Here is a 20,268-nt window from a genome sequence, read left to right as displayed (position 1 = left end):
AGCGTCCATTCAAGATACTCCGAAGACTGCTTTCAAATGACATGAAAGCCTTTTTTAAAACCTTGGAAGACTTCCTAGCAGCACAAATCTTACTGCTTTGGTTGCAGCAATACTTATTTGACTCGATTTGGTCGAGCTTGGAAAACTCTTTTGAAAAGGCTAGGAAGGCTACTTTCAAGAGTCTCGAAAGCCTCCCGGATAAAAAATATCATTAAAATATCATAAATTTTATTGTTACAACACCATTTAGGACATAATTTTTACCATTGAATATAATGGAATTTTGACAATAAAATTACATGAGAAATAATGGTTTTCCACGATAAAATGAATGGTAAATGGGACTTTTACAATAAAAAAGGGGGGTTGTTATGTATCTTTACAATAAAAAAATCGAAAATTTTCCATACAAAATTTTGAGCAAAACAATTGATTTTACGGTTCTTCAATGGGATGATTTCGGGCGACAAAATAATAGAAAACATTGTGATTTAAATGTTTTCAATTACTGTTTCTATTGTTTTACAAAAGAAATACAACAGGATTTAGAATAAATTATACTCCAACATTACAATAAAAATACAATACAATTATTTGCTTTACAAATTATTTTATTTTCAATTTAAGTTTAAAGCAGTTTAAACTTCATTTTAACTCATTTTACCTCTCTTTACTGTCGGGACTTCCGAACCGAACTTTCTTCCAAAGTTTTATCTGTCAAACTAATTGATGTGTTGTTTAGCGCATCTTCAGGCGAATCCAGCGCTCTACTTTCGAAGTTGGGTAAGTTGCCTGTATCTGGAGAAAAATCGAACTTCGATATAAACTAACTTTGTTCCGGATAGACAATACATGTTATAAACCTGTGAAAAATGTAAATTAAAAAAGAATGTTAGTTTTATTAGAAAAAGTACGTCGAGAAGAAAAGAAAAAATACCTGCATCAGTTGTTATTATATCCCGTTGGTGAGATTGGCCAAGCATCAGTATTTCATCATAAGCTTCATTTCTGTAAAGGAACAAGGATACATGTTACCAGGTATGTCATCAGGTTTTATGACGATTATTTTTTTTTTTTTTGTTCGGGATGAACCACTGCGTCCATTATATACATTGAACTTTTGTAGTATAAGATTACGACTACCGGTGGTGAGTATAAGGCATTTTATGAGACAGATCGAAACAGCTGTTTTTCTCGTGTTTATCTACTTTGACAATTAGTGGGAGCCCGTTTGTTTTGTAATTTTGCGCTGAACATTCCGATGGGTCCCATCATCAATTCTGCCTGTTTTACTTTTCGTCTAATAGTGTTTTAGAACAAAGTTTTTCATATGATTCTTAAAACGTGTCGTTAGATTATTCATACCATTGCATTCTAAGCATGAAATGCTGAAGAAAACACGAATGAAAATTAAAACTTTACAAACATTATTTGGTGTTCGGACCTAACGGAATGTTCACGCAGAATCATACCAAAACAAAACATTAGAAGTAAATAATCGGGCCACCGCTAAACGTCTCATAAAATGCCTTATAAGCCGTTTGCCAGCCCAGTATCATTACTTGACACTTTACCGGTCGCTACTAAACGCGCTAGGTGACCAAATTTGGCAGCGTGGTAACACCGCTGCTATTTAATGAACTATCAAATGTCAAACGTTACCGGTATGGAATGCAGCCTCCAAAATGATAACCGAAAATAGTAACCGATGCGAAAAAGTTTGACTAATCTAAAATGACAGCACGGCGAGTGTGATCAAAATACTCGCGCTCAGGCCCAGTAATGATGCTCTAACGCGTTCTAACACTTTATATACTTACCACGGTACAGAAGCCATAGTGATCTACCGTTGCCCAGCACCAAAAACTGTAATGAAAAAAACACTTTCTGCACCATACAGTTTTATTATTTTCATCTCTTCACTAATTATAAACAAAACTGTACACGCTCAAATGAATCCAGTCATTCTCCGAGTAAAATGATAAGCAAAAGTTTTTGTTCCCTTTAATTTTTTTGAACTCCAATTTTTATTGCATAACATTTCTAGACTTGCAATATGAAAATATATTACTTGAGAATCGGTATAACATTTTTATTCATTTTATAATCAAAGCTATTATAATTTTATTGTTTTCAATTGTTATTTCAACAATATAATAAATCCATGAAATATTCCAAAATTATATTAATTCAATTACATTAGACGAATTTCCAGATCATCCAAACCGAAAACTTTCATAATTTGTTTAGTTTTTGGATGTGCAATACCAAACATAAGCGAACAATAAAAATATAATAGAATGTATTGGTAACATTTAAATATATTGTTATGTTAATGTAAGTACAATAAAGATCTTTTACAACCGTCAACATTTTACAATAAGCGTACAATAGTTTATATTGTTTACCACACAATCTATTGTATTTCAATGGGTTATGTCGTTCAAGTTACTGTAAATTTTTATCCGGGCTCCTTTCGAGTGGTTCGGAAGCCTCCTTTCAAAAGGCTTGAAGCCTCCCTTTCGGAGGCTCGGATTTTTTTCCTTCAAGAGGCTTGGGAGCGTCCAATCAAGATACTCCAAGGCGTCCTTTTGAGTGGCTAAAAAGCGGCTATCCAAATGACTCGGAAGGCTCAAAAGATACTCCGAAACATCCTTTCAGAGGGCCCAAAGGCCGCCATTTATTAGGCTTGGAGGACTCTTTTCAAGAAGCTTGGAATCCTTTTTTCAAGACCTCGAAAACTTCCCATCAAGAGGCTTGTAACTCTTGGATGCGTATTTTCAAGAAGCTCAGAAGCTTCTTTTCAAGATATTCAGAAGCCTCCTATCAAGTGGCTCGAAAGCCTTCCATAAAATGGCTCGTAAGGTCTTTCAAGAAACTCGGAAGCTCCTTTCAAGATGTTTGAAAGCCTTCTACCTTTGAAGGGGTTTAGAAGCCTTCTTTCAAGGGGATCGGAACCCTCTCAGAGGGCTCAGAAGAGGCGCGAAATCCTAGTTTCAAGAGGCTCGGAAGCCTCCTTTCAATACGTTCGGAAGCCTTCAATAGTCAAAAAAAGTTCTGTAAGATGCTCGATGCATGAACTTAATTTGTATTTGTTTATTTAATTTGTTTATTTAAATATAACACCAACAGACTACAGACTAATCCCAATGATGTGTAAAAAAAATATATGTATATAATAAATAAGATTCGTTACGGACAAATTAAACATCACATATTAATCATAAAAATTTAAATAATCTAAGCTTTAGTGCTGCGTCAATGACCTCTATCACTGAATACGGTGTAGAATCTCCTCCTTAGCACATTTCTTGTTAAGTGGAAGTCGAACATCGCCGCCACTCTGTTAAAAACTCGTTGTAGGCCATGGATAGCATTGCCACATCCGTAGTTAGTACGACGGATCGGTAGGCGAAGCATTATATTATTACGCAGCGGTCGGGGTTGTACGCCGATGTTGATTTGTTGCAAGATGGTTCCACAGTCGATCCTGCCCTGCAACACATCGGCCACAGTCATAGCTCGGCATACATTTCGTCGAGTACTCAGAGGTTCGAGACCGATAAGCTGACATCGGCTTTCGTAACTTGGCAACTGGAGTGGGTTATTCCAAGGTAACCTGCGGAGGGCGAAGCGCAAGAAACGACGTTGAATAGATTCTATCCGTTCAGCAGCATTGTTGTAATTAGGGTTCCAGACCGCGGAACAGTATTCGAGGGTGGAACGTACAAGTGAGCAATACAGAGATTTTAGACAATATACGTCAGAGAAGTTTCTTGCAATTTTAAAGATACATCCAAGAGCTCTGGAGGCTTTGTCCACGACACTTGAGATGTGATTCCCGAAAGTCAGCTGCGAATCCAATAGGACGCCAAGGTCTTTAACACTGTGAACGCGTTCTATAGTTGTGTCGTAGCTTGTAGTCAAAATCAATATTCTGTTTTTCCGGGAGAAGGTAATGACCGTGCATTTAGCAGGATTCACTACCAATCTATTGATGGAGCACCAATCCGCAAAGGCGTTAATCTGATCCTGGAGAAATTTGCAGTCATCGAGTGACCTGATGCACAAAAACATTTTTAAGTCATCTGCGAAAGTTAATCTCGGACTTTTGATGACATGATGGACGTCGTTAAAGTACAGGAGGAATATGAGCGGTCCAAGATGGCTGCCTTGTGGTATACCGGATGTTGCACTGAAAATAGTTGACCGAAAGTCATCCAAAGCAACGGTAAGTCTTCGCTCAGAGAGATATGAACGAAACCAATTCAGGACGTTTCCACCGACACCTAATCTATCAAGTTTTGCAATGGCGATTTTGTGGTTCAGTTTGTCGAATGCTGCGGATAAATCTGTGTATATTACGTCCGTTTGGGTCCGAGTAATCATTTGATCAGTTATGTATGACGTTAAGCAAAGCAGATTAGATGTTGTAGAGCGTCCAGCGGTGTAACCATGTTGATCGGCGTTTATATACTGCTTGCAGTGAGCATTTAGTGATTCCATAACAGTCAATTCAAAAAGCTTTGATATAACACAGAGCGAAGTGATTCCCCTGTAATTGTTGATGTCGCGTTTGTTTCCTTTTTTGTGCACAGGAAACATCTCGGCCATTTTCCAAGACACGGGAAAAATTCCACTAGCGAGAGAGCACTGGAATACTTTAAGCAGCGGATCCAGCAGCCAGGAAATGCATTTCTTCAAAAAAATCGATGGAACGCCATCCGGTCCTAGCTTATAAGAAGATTTAAGCTGCTGAATTGGGAAGTTTCAAAGAAAATGAAACTTGCATAAAAGTTTTTGGAGAACCATATATTCTGTCAGTTTTCAGATCCATTTTTCATACATTATAAGCGTTACGATTATTTTCATTTACAGCAAAAAAAACATGGGGGGTACCTTAATTAATGCAAAAGTTTAAAGGGGTACCTCTCAAGAAAAAGGTTGAGAACCGCTGGTTTACGGTTCCGTGAAACGTGTTGAGAAATAGGAGTGAATTCCACTCTAAGAATTACCGAAAAACTGAACGCCGAATTGTCTAAGGAAAATGTTGCCGCCATTTTCTGAAGCGTTTGTCCACACCATTTTCTACAACTTGGTGCCAGATCGTGTCGGAGAACAAGCTTAAGGTGATTATACAATTAATTCCGTGGTAAATTTTAAATACAGCACATGCACATCCAAAAGTCTATATCTGACGTAATAGAGTTTGTATAGGGCGCTGAAATCATGAGTAAGCGAATGATCTACCAATTATTTATTATTTATTCAGCCTAAGGCCGAAGTGGCCTCTGTAGCACATAATAGTCACCTTCATTTAGCTCGGTCCATCGTTGTACGTCGCCAAACACACAGTCTACGGAGGTTTCGCAAATCGTCCTCCACCTGATCGATCCACTTTGATCGTTGCGCCCTTCGCCTTCTTTCGCGGTGTGAAAAAGTGCTGGTTCTTTCAAAATATGATGCAACTCGTGGTTCATTCGCCTTCTCCGGGTCTCAGGGTCTATGGTGTGAAGAGGCTTTCGAGAGGGTGAAGGACCTAACTGCCGACGAAATGCCTAATGAACAAGGCGGTCGGGAGAGGCCGATTATGCGGTTGACGGACCGCATTTCAGATGACGGTCACCAGGAAGCTGTTCAATTATGCACCCAACGGACGATCGATGTGGACGTTGAACGGTACGGAAACCAACGGGTGGCGATGCGGCTAGCGGGCGATAAAGTCACCACCGGGTAGTCGGACGCTAATGTTGCATGATGGCGCACGTCGTCGGTGGCATAGATGCGCACTAGTCGCGATGCAGTTGCAACATCAGGAAATATGGTAAAATCAATCGCCGTGAGAACCAAGGTGAGAACTCACTTTGGTTTTCAACTGGAAGCACAATAGCACAATAATTGTGCCTCGAACGAGTAACGAAACAGTGTGGTCGCCAACAGGTGCTTGGTCAATAAAATAGCAGACTAGTCATCGGACGATGAGAAAGCCTTGGCGGTGATGCAGCTAACAATAAGCGTTCGGGTTTCAAAGCCACCGGCCGGACGAGGATGCAGCCAGCTCGTGGCCAGATGGTGGAGCGATCCAAAAGTTAGAGGTCGTACACTAATTACGTAAGCACTTATGGGGTGAGGAGGGTCTGCCATTTCCTTTATTTATTATCAGACTAAGGCCGGAGTGGCCTGTGCTGCACATAAAAGTCTTCTCCATTCAGCTCGATCCATGGCTGCACTTCGCCAACCACGCAGTCTGCGGAGGGTCCGCAAATCGTCCTCCACCTGATCGATCCACCTTGCCCGCTGTGCACCTCGCCTTCTTGTTCCCGTCGGATCGTTGTCGAGAACCATTTTCACAAGATTACTGTCCGACATTCTGGCTACGTGCCCTGCCCACCGCAGTCTTCCGATTTTCGCGGTGTGAACGATGGATGATTCTCCCAACAGCTGATGCAACTCGTAATTCATTCGCCTCCTCCACGTACCGTCCGCCATCTGCACCCCACCATAGATGGTACGCAACACTTTCCTTTCAAAAACTCCCAGTGCGCGTTGGTCCTCCAAGTACACGAATTCTTCAACCACCTCGATTTCCTCACCACCGATAGAAACTCGTGGTGGGTGGCTTACATTGACCTCTCTTGAGCCTCTTCCTATCATGTACTTCGTCTTCGACGTGTTGATGACTAGTCCAATCCGTTTAGCTTCGCTTTTCAGTCTGATGTATGCTTCCTCCATCCTCTCAAAGTTACGTGCCATGATATCAATGTAGTCGGCGAAACCAAATAACTGGACGGACTTCGTGAAAATCGTACCACTCGTGTCAATCCCTGCCCTTCGTATTACTCCCTCCAAAGCGATGATGAATAGCAGACACGAAAGACCATCGCCTTGCCGTAACCCTCTACGCGTTTCGAAGGGACTCGAGAATGCCCCTGAAACTCGAACTACGCACATCACCCGATCCATCGTCGCCTTGATCAACCGTATCAGTTTATCCGGAAATCCGTTTTCGTGCATTAGCTGCCATAGCTGGTCCCGATCGATTGTATCATATGCGGCTTTGAAGTCGATAAATAGATGATGTGTGGGCACGTTGTTAGCCGTAGGGGGCCCTCCTTAGCCGTGCGGTAAGATGCACGGCTACAAAGCAAGACCATGCTGAGGGTGGCTGGGTTCGATTCCCGGTGCCGGTCTAGACAACTTTCGGATTGGAAATTGTCTCGACTTCCCTGAGCATAAAAGTATCATCGTGTTAGCCTCATGATATACGAATGCAGAAATGGTAACTTGGCTTAGAAACCTCGCAGTTAATAACTGTGGAAGTGCTCAATGAACACTAAGCTGCGAGGCGGCAATGTCCCAGTGGGGGATGTAATGCCAACGAAGAAGAAGAAGAAGTGGGCACGTTGTATTCGCGGCATTTCTGCAATACCTGACGTATGGCGAACACCTGGTCTGTGGTAGAGCGTTCACCCATAAATCCTGCCTGGTACTGCCCCACGAACTCTCTTGCAATTGGTGTTAGTCGGCGGCATAACATTTGGGAGAGAACCTTGTAGGCGGCGTTCAGCAATGTGATTGCGCGTTAGTTGCTACAATCAGCTTATCGCCCTTTTTGTAGATGGGACACACGACTCCTTCCATCCACTCCTGCGGCAGAACCACATCCTCCCAAACCTTGGTAATCACCCAGTGCAGCGCTCTAGCCAGTGCCTTACCACCGCGTTTAACCAGCTGTCCTGGTAGTTGGTCAACTCCAGGGGCTTTGTTGTTTTTCAGCCGGCCGATCTCCTCCTGGATTTCCTGGAGATTCGGAGCCGGAAGTCGCATGACCTGCGCGCGTGCTCCTAGGTACATTACCATACCACCACCGTTGTCTGCCATATCGCCATTCAGGTGCTCTTCGTAGTGCTGCCACCACCTTTGGATCACCTCACGCTCGTTTGTAAGAAGGTTCCCGTTTATGTCCTTACACATATCGGGCTGTGGCACGTGGCCCTTACGTGAACGGTTCAACTTCTCATAGAACTTTCGTGCGTTATTAGCGCAGTACAGTTCCTCCGTCTCTTCACGGTCTCGATCTTCCTGCTGGCGCTTTTTCCTCCGAAAAATCGAGTTTTGTCTGTTCCGCGCCCGTTTGTATCGTGCCTCGTTCGCCCTAGTGCGGTGTTGCAGCAATCTCGCCTATGCTGCATTCGTCTCCTCAACTAACTGCTAACATTCGTCGTCATACCAGTCGTTTATCTGATCCGGAGCCACCGGTCCAAGAGCAGCGGATGCGGTGCTTCCAATGGCGGATTGAATATTTCTTCAGCCATCTTAAAGAGACGCTGCGCCCTGAGACGAGACCGGCAAAGACAGCTTCTTTTTCCTTGTTTTGACACTTGTTCTTCTTTTCATCACAGTTGACCATCGAGTTTCAACTGTTTCCTTGACTGTTTCACCTAAGCCCCATGTGGACTCTTCTGAGCACAATAAAAATGTGTCCAATTCACGAATTAGTAAAATCATTTTCATAAGGATTTTTTTTACCGGGAACAAAACACAAGTTTATATCTGATTATTAATAAGCTAAACGGATGATTTGGAATACTAGCTTAGGAGAAAAAGTCTTCGTAAAACAAAATTCATGCGGAATATTTTATTTGCAATACCAATACTTTCACACAAAAAGCTGCTGGCTGCACCTGACAGTTCGTGACAGCAGTTGACTGGCAGCAGCTGAAGTTACATTTTTTCCTCTTTGCAAGTCCCGTCCCAGGCTGCGCCTAGCTGCACTTCCATTGGGAGTGCCACTTCCAGCTGCTGCGCGTTGTCTTGGGCTAGTCTACCGTCTTGTAGCCGCCCAATGTTTAGCCGCGGCGGACGGCTCCGAACGTGGTCGATTATGGCAACATATCACTACGAAACGGGACCCTTCGGAGCCTTGAGTAAGATCTCGGTCCGGTTGCATCTAAGGAGATCTTAGTGCAGTGCACACCGGACGTGTTGCCCGGTAGACGTATCGCTCAGCGGTATTTAAATCAACGCAGATAGGCTATGGTCAGAGGGTGCGTTGATATTACAAGATTACAAGATTAGAACGTGGTCGATTTGGTTTTCCGTTACTTGATTAGGTGATTTCCATGTGGCCTTGTGGATATTCTTGCGGGGGGAGAAAGTGCTTCGGACTACCATTCCGCGGGCGGCTGCAAAGATTATGCATCGTTGGTCGTTGTCGTTCGATACGGTTCTCTGTGGATACGGTATGCAGAGCACGATTTTGACGTCCCGCAATGGGCACCCATCGTATATCTGCTCCAGCTGTGCATTGTGTCGTGTTTGCAGGTGTTCACCCGGAATGGAGAAATTAGAAACGAATCGTTTACAGCTAACTTTATCGGAGATTTATTAATTTTTAAAAATAAATCGCGAATTAACATCGGACGCGTTAACTTCGCGACACGCGGCTTTTATTTTACATTCAACTGACAGCTCGTATACACTAAGAAAAGTTGTGTGTTTAAAACTGATAGGATTGCATATAATATTATAATACATAGAACATATTATAATACATAATACATAGAACGCTTCTTACTCATCGTCGGGTCTCCCTTCGTGTGGGCTGTGCAGTAGATACATTTGTTTACCTGATTCTTACTAAGATTTTAAAACAATGATGATCAGTTTCTGAAAAGACAACAGGACACAAATTGAAAAATTGTCAAATTGTGTTCTGTATGAAACTAAGAAAAATGTACGAAGTTCTGCGAAATTACTAAAAAAAAATGTTTTTTAGTTAAAAAAAACATATGTTTATTATTTACAGTAACGGATCCTTGATCACAAATGACCCGAAAAATCTAAACATTTGGAAGCTCTGCTCGGCCCCACCACAATTACTTCTATATCAACCCGACTTATAATACCTATTGGAATAAATAATGCAATCACAAGTAGTATTCATATCTTGAATATTTATTATAAGAAAGTTATCGCACTACTTATAGAGAAAAAAATCCATGGAATATGGATTACAGGTATTATAGATTTGAACTTATAATCGATTATGACATCTCTTCCTTCACAGCTTTGATAGCTTTATCACCGGCCTTTCCCTTGGCACCACCCGGAGTACTCTTCCGCGGCATTTTCTTCTTCAGCACACCACCGGGGGTTGCCGGCGAGCCCCCGGCGTTCGCCATCTTCTTCTGTATATTCTTTATTTTTGCCTTCTTGGCCGTGGAACCGCCTACTGATGAAGTTGTAGCCGCTGCATTCGGTGTCAGAGCCAGATGCGCTTCCTGAATACTGCTTGCTCCGATGTCCATTGCATCCCCGCCGGACTTTGTCTGCTTCTTGACCAAATTTCCAATGTCTAGCTTTTCGAAGTGGATTTTCTTGTTACGATAGATGCGTTGGTTCAATCGTTTGATGGTTTCCGGTGCTAATGGATTCTTGTAGCACACGTAGCCCATGTGTTGGTGCGGAATCTGGTCCAGTGCAACGACGTTGCCCACATTTTGGAAAAACATTCGCAAAACATTGTTGCTCAGCTCTGAGAAAAAACAAACAAATAGTTAGGAAAGCGTTGTTAGTTATTTATAGGGCCCTTACTGTTGGGATCGCAATGCTTCTGGTAGGCTAGCTCTACTCTCAGCTTTCTATCTCGGAAGATGTATTCGTGCATCTCTCGAGCTATCTTAGCTTCACTCCTCCTACTGAACCGAAGGTAACAGGAAACAAAGCTTAGCTTTTGATACTCCTTGTCCGTCAATATGAGAGAACCATCATTTGTTTCAAGCGAAATGCCGAGTATGGTTCCAAATTTTTTGTAATGTTCTCTCAACTCCGTTTTGGTTACCTTTGGATCTATGTTTTCGACACGAATGGAATTCTGTTTTTCTGGAATGCAATTTTTCGTAAATTAATGTTTCATAATAAGCATTATTTAAACCTTGTGTAGCGTTTTTTATTTATTTAATAGGACTGTCTACAAAAACTAAAAATTAAGGTTTCATATGAATAACCCACAAATTCTTACCGTAATTTGAACGAAGATCGATCAATTTTGCCGGGAACCTCACATCCTTCGAATCACAAGCCTGTTCCGCTTCTTCCTTCTTGTTGAATTTTATGATTCCTACAATCGGACTGTATGGGGAAATATGCTGTCTGCCAACAATCGTTTCCCCATTCCTTGATTTAAGTTGGATACTATCGATTTTCCCATAGCGATCAAACAATTCTTTCAGCTCAGACTTTCTCGTTCCAGCCGCCACATTGGTAACGAACACGCTGCGTTTCACTGAAAATAAATGTTTTAATGTAGTAATTCTTACAAATCTATCGAATTGATCGTATTTTGTTGATTATTGATCCTTTTTTGTCTTTCTTGTACGACAAAGTTGTACCAGAAGGCTATAATTTTACTCCAAAAGCGGATTTTTTATAGGAGGCTCAGTGACCCATGGTGTTATATTCCAATCGACTCAATATCGGTCAAGCTTGACTTCCACCACTAGGTTCGCTAGCGTTTCAAAATCATGGAAGGACCACACTCCACGGCAAAGATGTCTATATGTTATGTGCTAAAATCCATGTCGATTTCTAATCAGTTTGATAGATGGCCGGGGTTCTGCCAAATCGCACTGAACGCCAGTAAAAAATAACCCATTTTTCTACTCAAATTTTTGATTAGTAGATTTAATTGATCATAATTCGTATGGATATCTCTCAACCTCATAACTGTGGATATCCTACAACAAATGTACTTAAAAATTGATGTGAAATGACGTCCATTTTATTTTTGCGAACGAAATACCACAAGTCAGACAAAAAGCCGCTTGGTGCGATTTGGCTGAGCCCTGACCAGACCGGATAAACTTGACAAATATTTGTCAATGTGACAAACAGAGGACTGCAAGCTTAAATTGAATCAGATAGAATCAAGAAAGAAATCTTAATCACTGGGGGTAAATTTGGGTGTTATTTTCAAATTTCGTGACCAAGTAATATATAGCCATATAAAAATTGTAGCGATATATGAATATTTAAATTTAAAACCCTATCAATACTAATTTTCGCTTTTCAAGAAATATGATAATAAAAATGGATAATCAAAACATAATGCATTACTATTACTACAATTTAATATTTTAAATTTGTTTGAAATTTTAACACTTCAGCCATTTCCCATTAATATTGAAAATGATTTTTCTCGTTTTGACCCACTGTGTCCGCACTTACTTTGCTTGAGGAATTGCTCGTCCCCTTCGCACGGTTCTCCATTGAAAAAGTACGTAGAAGCGCTGGAACCGGACCTGCTTTTGCCATCCGCCGCCACCGTTTCATACGTAAAGTAGTAGAAGCTTTTCACTCCCTTATTCTTGATGTTAACCTTCCGAATTCGGTTCAGCACTTTCTGCCTCATTTGCCGACGGCGAACTGCCGGGTTTTGCTGGAGGCTGCTGCGGTCGGTACTGGACGAAACGGCTGCATCCATGGTATTTTATCACACTATTTATTCCGGGTCCTACTGATTATGGTCCATATACCGCTGAGTCTGTAAGTTAATCAAATACCGTCACAATTCTAAAACAATTTAATATTTAATATTAAATAAAAATCTTTGCGTGTTCGGTCTTTGCAAAATGTTTTGAAATAAGACTTTGACGTCGTGTCCAGGGTGGCCAGATTTTTTTATGAATCGATGTCTTTATCTGTCTTTATTACTGTGAAAAATCGGTATAATTATCGGTACACTACTAAAAATCCACACCACACATATGCCACTGCGAGTTAGACCGGGACCATCGTCCCTAACCCCTAATCCCAAGGCGTCAAGCGACCCGTGCCGAGGCGATGCATGGCCAGGGGGGTAAAATAATAAGCTAGGCCTTTAACGGAGCCTGTGGGGTACCTGGGCACCCTCCACAGTAATTGTCCCTTACCGCGTCATGCTGGGCTCTGGCGTGGTGGACCTCTTTTCCCGAGCAACTCGTGGGACCAAAATGGAAAACCAAGTCAATTCTTCAATTAGTGGTAGTAGTGTAGGCGACAACCCCTTCGCAAGAGGTGGGTTGTTCAGGTCTCCGCCTAGGAGGCCAGAGGCAATAGTCGGCAGCTCAGTGCGCAGCGCCAGCGTGGGTCACTCAACCTTCCTCTCGGCTAGAAAAAACGCCGGTAGAGGTTAAAGACGGCCCATGGCTTGTGGAGACGATGAACCGCAAACGCGATGGGCTTTCGGCCTTCGAGGTGACGACGGAACAGCTGGACGCTATCATCGACTTTGCGTCATCGAAGCATAATATCAGCAAGGACCTCAAGAGGAGCTTGCAGAAACTTCGAAAGTCGATGCTGGACGCCAAGCTGGAGAGGGCGGTCGGGACGGCCAAGTGTAAACCCGTGAAATCGGTGGAGTCGAGGTCTACCCAGACTGAGGCCCAAGGATTCGCGGACTCGGGCAAGGTCGAATCGACCGAACGCGTGCCAGCGAAGACGGTGGTGCCAAAGTCTACCCAGACTGAGGCTCAAGAATTTTTTTCGGGTACGTCGGGGGTGACTGCTCCAACGGAGCAGACACAAAAACAGAGGAGACAGTCTCCAGGGGATGAGCTCCTTGGGGGCCGCTCCAAAACGCGGAGGGTTACTACCCCGAACAAGGGTAGTGGGGCTGGGAAGCTGAACTCCGGTCAGGTACCTCCAAAACCGGGGGAGGAAGGACCTGGAAAGGTCCGTCCTCTCAGGAAAGACGGTGGTAAGGGGTTACGGCAGGCTGAAAGTTATCAGCCTCACCAGACCAGGGAAATAGAGGGGAATGACGCCTCCTGGACCCTGGTCAAGAACAAGAGGAAACCGAAGACGTCAAGGGCCGAAAAGAAGGCCCAGGCGAGCAAGAAGTCTAGGGTAGGCGCCAATCGCTCCAGGGGCGATGCCCTAGTCATCACGGCGGACGAGGCTAAGTACTCGGATGTTTTGAAGGCGATGAGGAGTGACGTCAAGCTCGGTGAACTCGGCGCCGACGTACGTCGAATAAGACGTACCCGGATGGGCGAGATGATACTCGAGCTGAAGCGGGGCGTCTCGCAAAAGGGCGCCGCCTACAAGAAGTTGGCGGAGGAGGTCCTAGGCGAGACGGTCAAGGTGAGGGCACTCACGACGGAGGTTGATCTAAGGGTTAAAGACCTGGACGAGATCACTGAAGTCGAAGAGCTCGTCACGGCACTGCGGCGATAGTGTGAAGTGGAGACGCCCACCGCTGCCGTTCGGCTACGGAAAGGTCCGGCAGGGACGCAGGTAGCATTGGTTCGGCTATCTGCAGCAGACGCCTCCAAGGTAGTCAAGTTAGGGAGCGTCAAGGTGGGATGGTCGGTATGCCCTGTGCACATATACGAGCAACCTGAAGTTTGCTTCAAGTGCCTGGAACCGGGGCACAAGCAATGGGACTGCAAAGGCCCTGACAGAAGCAATCTCTGCCGACGCTGCGGATTGGAGGGACATAAGGCACAATGCTGCACGAACCCTCCCAATTGTTTGATTCGTTCCAGCAAAGCTGTGAACAGCAAGCACCCCATGGGGGGTTCGATGTGCCCGGCGTTTAAGCGTGCTGCAAAATCAAAATGCAGGTAACGCAGCTGGCTTGCTCGGCCTCGCCCGAGTGTTTGGTGTGCGCAGGTTTAGAGGAAACGGCGGAACACGTGTTGTTCGTGTGCTCACGTTTTCGCGCAATGCGTGACCACATGCTTGCCACATGTGGTCTGGACACTACCCCGGACAACCTAGTTCGGAGGATGTGTAAAGATGAAGTTGGCTGGAACGCCGTTTTATCGGCTATCGCCCAAATCATCTCGGAGCTACACAGAAGGTGGCGCGTGGACTCAAGGATGGCTAGTTCAGGCGCAAATAAGAGGTGGTCCAAGGGATCGGAGTCGGCTTCATGGGTCATACCGGTGGTCATGCTCTGTGGTCGAACTCGATCCTTTTATCGAACAAGTGGCCGCGCGAAGAACAACATGGTACCGTCGCTTTCGCGGCGTCGGTCAACCGGGTGGGTTCCGAGCCGAGGACGGAAAGGGGTCCTCGTCAAGGCTGGGGCAGGCGTAGGCCTCGCGTCGGCAAGTCCCTCTGTGTGCTGGCGAATAGGCCCTATCGCAGAAAGGTCAATTTGGGGTGCACGCGGCATCATCATTCTTGATACCAGTCGTGCAGAGGGAAGCAGGCGCGAAGTCGACCCTTCCCACCTTCCGAGGACATAGGGCGTGGTAAGGCCACCTGGAAAGCCGGCAACGCGCTGGCACGATACCATGGTGTTCTTCTAAAAAAGCGAGTTACGATGTTCGGTGCTGCAAGGACACGCAGCTAACCTCGAGGGTGCGTTGTGCACTGGCCCCCCTTTGAAGCATTACTTTCTGGTTGAACCGAAGGGACTATGGGCTTGGCGGCAATGGAACGGTTTAGCGGGTCGGGATGTAGTCCTGCCTCCCTCGGTGATCCCTAACCCCGCACTTCCTGGTCAACCCAGGATGTCTGTTGAGCAGATTCCCCCTCCATTGTTTAGGAAGAAAAAAAAACACCACACATATTTATTGGCAAAAATCCATAGATTTAACTTATACTAAGGACACACCTGTGGTACTTGTACCATGGTACAAGAGAACAAGAAAATTATTCCAAGACTGTCTTTGATAAAGACAACAATTTGATAAAGACAACAACGGTATGGTACTCATTTCAAGATTCTTGTACCATGGTACTTATACCACCAGTGTGTCATTAGTATTATGATGTATATCAGCACACACATTATATGGGGCACACACTTGTGGGCTTGACGACGCCTCCCCAGCTGTCTGTGAGTCAGGGAGAACTACCTAGGGCGTGATGGGATTTAGCAGTGGGCTCTGCTAAAATCCCTCCCAAAAAACCACAAGTGCCCGTAAGCAGACTCTATCAAAGCGACTGTGTGCCGCTTCAAAAGCACAAGCCCAGGGAGTGCCAATTGGCATGGGGAGTGTCCCTACTCCGGTAGGGTAGCGCGTGAGCTGCTTCGGCAGGGAGTGAGTGATCTGGTTGTGCTGAGGCAGGAGTGTCATAGCGCGTCACCGCTATTGCCACCTCGAAGCGCAGCAGAAGTCTGAGTATGGACTGCACATGCTAAGGTAAGAGTGTCGTAGCGTAGTATCGTTGATTGGTCCCTACATACCGCTATCGACACCTCGAGGCATGGCAGTGGAGTGTTAGAGTGAGTTGTGGAGTGTCCCTACTTCGGTAGGGTAGCGCGTGAGCTGCTTCGGCAGGGAGTGAGTGATCTGGTTGTACTGAGGCAGGAGTGTCATAGCGTGTCGCCGCTATTGTCACCTCGAAGCGCAGCAGAAGTCTGAGTATGGACTGCACATGCTGAGGTAGGAGTCGAGGTACCCATCGACACCTCGAGGCATTGCAGTGGAGTGTTAGAGTGAGCACCCGAAAAAGGGTCACATGGAGCGAATGGTCTTTGGAGAAGCTGCTTCGGCGGCAGGGTAGCAGTGGGTTGTACCCACACACCTACAGTAGGGGCAGCAGGGACTTTGTCCAAGGGCTTGACGACCCCTCCCCATGGCCACTGCGAGTTAGACCGGGACCATCGTCCCTAACCCCTAATCCCAAGGCGTCAAGCGACCCGTGCCGAGGGGATGCATGGCCAGGGGGGTGAAATAATAAGCTAGGCCTTTAACGGAGCCTGTGGGGTACCTGGGCACCCTCCACAGTAATTGTCCCTTACCGCGTTATGCTGGGCTCTGGCGTGGTGGACCTCTTTTCCCGAGCAACTCGTGGGACCAAAATGGAAAACCAAGTCAATTCTTCAATTAGTGGTAGTAGTGTAGGCGACAACCCCTTCGCAAGAGGTGGGTTGTTCAGGTCTCCGCCTAGGAGGCCAGAGGCAATAGTCGGCAGCTCAGTGCGCAGCGCCAGCGTGGGTCACTCAACCTTCCTCTCGGCTATAAAAACGCCGGAAGGGGTTATTGACGGCCCATGGCTTGTGGAGGCGATGAACCGCAAACGCGATGGGCTTTCGGCCTTCGAGGTGGCGACGGAACAGCTGGACGCCATCATCGACTTTGCGTCATCGAAGCATAATATCAGCAAGGACCTCAAGAGGAGCTTGCAGAAACTTCGAAAGTCGATGCTGGACGCCAAGCTGGAGAGGGCGGTCGGGACGGCCAAGTGTAAACCCGTGAAATCGGTGGAGTCGAGGTCTACCCAGACTGAGGCCCAAGGATTCGCGGACTCGGGCAAGGTCGAGTCGACCGAAGGCGTGCCAGCTAAGACGGTGGTGCCAAAGTCTACCCAGACTGAGGCTCAAGTATTTGCGGGTACGTCGGGGGTGACTACTCCAACGGAGCAGACACAAAAACGGGGGAGACAGTCTCCAGGGGATGAGCTCCCTGGGGGCCGCTCCAAAACGCGGAGGGTTACTACCCCGAACAAGGGTAGTGGGGCTGGGAAGCTGAACCCCGGTCAGGTACCTCCAAAACCGGGGGAGGAAGGACCTGGAAAGGTCCGTCCACTCAGGCAAGACGGTGATAAGGGGTTACGGCAGGCTGAAAGTTCTCAGCCGCACCAGACCAGGGAAATAGAGGGGAATGACGCCTCCTGGACCCTGGTCAAGAACAAGAGGAAACCGAAGACGTCAAGGGCCGAAAAGAAGGCCCAGGCGAATGAGGGTAGCAAGAAGTCTAGGGTAGGCGCCAATCGCTCCAGGGGCGATGCCCTAGTCATCACGGCGGACGAGGCTAAGTACTCGGATGTTTTGAAGGCGATGAGGAGTGACGTCAAGCTCGGTGAACTCGGCGCCGACGTACGTCGAATAAGACGTACCCGGATGGGCGAGATGATACTCGAGCTGAAGCGGGGCGTCTCGCAAAAGGGCGCCGCCTGCAAGAAGTTGGCGGAGGAGGTCCTAGGCGAGACGGCCAAGGTGAGGGCACTCACGACGGAGGTGAATCTAAGGGTTAAAGACCTGGACGAGATCACTGAAGTCGAAGAGCTCGTCACGGCACTGCGGCGACAGTGTGAAGTGGAGACGCCCACCGCAGCCGTTCGGCTACGGAAAGGTCCGGCAGGGACGCAGGTAGCATTGGTTCGGCTATCTGCAGCGGACGCCTCCAAGGTAGTCAAGTTAGGGAGCGTCAAGGTGGGATGGTCCCACAGAAGTAATACTGAAAGGTAGTCCCGGGGGTGAATTGTGCATTAGAAGAGAGGGTAACTCAAGTAACCTTCTGTTGCTTGGGTGGGTTTAGTGGGTCCGGCGGTCTGGCCTTCTGCCAACCACGCCAACCCCACTCCCTGAGTGATAATTTTAGGTGTCTGTATGCAGATTTGCCTTCATCCCTCCATAAAAAAAAAAAAAAAAAAAAAAAAAAGATGGGATGGTCGGTATGCCCTGTGCGCATATACGAGCAACCCGAAGTTTGCTTCAAGTGCCTGGAACCGGGGCACAAGCAATGGGACTGCAAAGGCCCTGACAGAAGCAATCTCTGCCGACGCTGCGGATTGGAGGGACATAAGGCACAATGCTGCACGAACCCTCCCAATTGTTTGATTTGTTCCAGCAAAGCTGTGAACAGCAAGCACCCCATGGGGGGCTCGATGTGCCCGGCGTTTAAGCGTGCTGCAAAATCAAAGTGCAGGTAAAGCAGCTGGCTTGCTCGGCTTCGCCCGAGTGTTTGGTGTGCGCAGGTTTAGAGGAAACGGCGGAACACGTGTTGTTCGTGTGCTCACGTTTTCGCGCAATGCGTGACCACATGCTTGCCACATGTGGTCTGGACACTACCCCGGACTAGTTCGGAGGATGTGTAAAGACGAAGTTGGCTGGAACGCCGTTTTATCGGCTATCGCCCAAATCGCCTCGGAGCTACACAGAAGGTGGCGCGTGGACTCAAGGATGGCTAGTTCAGGCGCAAATAAGAGGTGGTCCAAGGGATCGGAGTCGGCTTCATGGGTCATACCGGTGGTCATGCTCTGTGGTCGAACTCGATCCTTTTATCGAACAAGTGGCCGCGCGAAGAACAACATGGTATCGTCGCTTTCGCGGCGTCGGTCAACCAGGCGGGTTCCGAGCCCGAGGACGGAAAGGGTCCTCGTCAAGGCTGGGGCAGGCTTAGGCCTCGCGTCGGCAAGTCCCTCTGTGTGCTGGGCGAATAGGCCCTATCGCAGAAAGGTCAATTTGGGGTGCACGCGGCATCATCATTCTTGATACCAGTCGTGCAGAGGGAAGCAGGCGCGAAGTCGACCCTGCCCACCTTCCGAGGACATAGGGCGTGGTAAGGCCACCTGGAAAGCCGGCAATGCGCTGGCACGATACCATGGTGTTCTTCTAAAAAAGCGAGTCACGATGTTCGATGCTGCAAGGACACGCAGCTAACCTCGAGGGTGCGTCATGCACTGGCCCCCCTTTGAAGCATTACTTTCTGGTTGTACCGAAGGGACGAGGGGCTTGGCGGCAATGGAAACGGTTTAGCTGGTCGGGTCGTGGTGCATGGGGAGTGTCCCTGGCAGGGTAGCGTGTGGTCTGCTTCGGCAGTGGTGTGATTGATCTGCTCGTGCTGAGGCAGGAGTGTCGTAGCGTAATATCTGTAGGCCCAGGCAGTTACCGCTATTGACACCTCGAGGCATGGCAGCGGAGCGCCCGGGAGAGCATCCAAGTAAGACTCAAATGGAGTGAATGGTGTGCGAGCACCCAAGTCAAGTGTGAGCGATAATGAGCGAGTACGCTTAGTACTGCCATCCCCCCAGAAGTAGTACTGCGAGGTAGTTCCTGGGGGAAACGATGGTGGAGCCCAAGGGAGTTTAGTCGGTATTACCGGTATGGTCGAGTCCGACACTCCAGTACACTTCCGTGTGGTAGTTTGGCAACTACAATGCACGTGTACTGGGTTAGTGTAAATGCATTCTCCCTTGTAAAAAAAAAAAAAAAAAAACACACTTGTGGTAGGCTGATAGTTGCCGTAGCATCACCTATCATCCGCTATGGCGTACCGGCATGGGGCGTAGCACTAAAGGCCGAGTACAATGTAAAGAAACTGATCAGAGTACACCGGCTGATGTGCCTACGTGTCGCGAGCGCATCCCAACTAACATTTAATGTCAATGTAAATGTTATTTCAACTCGTCTATACGGCTTCAAGCTGAATATGTGTGCTATACATATGATCAAGAAATTCTATTCAATGCTTTTACCAGCAAATCCGGCGAATCTATTCAGCTGTTTTTGACGTGTCTGCACAACTACTTTACAGTATGTTACAC

General features: G+C 46.6%; 2 protein-coding genes and 1 long non-coding RNA gene across 3 annotated transcripts; 1 reads left to right on the top strand and 2 right to left on the bottom strand.

Annotated features, from left to right (window-relative positions):
• Positions 1-660: 660 nt before the first annotated feature.
• LOC134207777 (uncharacterized) lies at positions 661-2,374 on the bottom strand. Its single transcript, XR_009978422.1, has 3 exons — positions 1,821-2,374; positions 938-1,008; positions 661-863 (listed from the first exon to the last, which is right to left on the bottom strand). It is a non-coding gene; the product is annotated as an uncharacterized LOC134207777 (long non-coding RNA).
• A 7,562-nt stretch (positions 2,375-9,936) lies between these two features.
• On the bottom strand, positions 9,937-12,649 carry LOC134207774 (uncharacterized). Its single transcript, XM_062683664.1, has 4 exons — positions 12,229-12,649; positions 11,024-11,287; positions 10,597-10,884; positions 9,937-10,537 (listed from the first exon to the last, which is right to left on the bottom strand). The coding sequence occupies exons 1-4, from the start codon at positions 12,482-12,484 to the stop codon at positions 10,047-10,049; spliced, it is 1,299 nt and encodes a 432-aa protein (XP_062539648.1). The 5' UTR covers positions 12,485-12,649; the 3' UTR covers positions 9,937-10,046.
• Positions 12,650-16,878: 4,229 nt separating this feature from the next.
• LOC134207770 (uncharacterized) lies at positions 16,879-18,780 on the top strand. The gene is made up of 2 exons (XM_062683649.1): positions 16,879-18,154; positions 18,385-18,780. Exons 1-2 carry the CDS (start codon positions 17,009-17,011, stop codon positions 18,652-18,654), a joined length of 1,416 nt encoding a protein of 471 aa, XP_062539633.1. The 5' UTR covers positions 16,879-17,008; the 3' UTR covers positions 18,655-18,780.
• The last annotated feature ends 1,488 nt before the right edge of the window (positions 18,781-20,268 follow it).

The sequence above is a fragment of the Armigeres subalbatus genome, chromosome 1, assembly GCF_024139115.2.
Source record: "Armigeres subalbatus isolate Guangzhou_Male chromosome 1, GZ_Asu_2, whole genome shotgun sequence".
In the NCBI taxonomy this organism is placed as follows: Eukaryota; Metazoa; Arthropoda; class Insecta; order Diptera; family Culicidae; genus Armigeres; species Armigeres subalbatus.
Note: the sequence above shows the minus strand (reverse complement) of the source record. Positions and strands in the feature narration are given on the sequence as shown.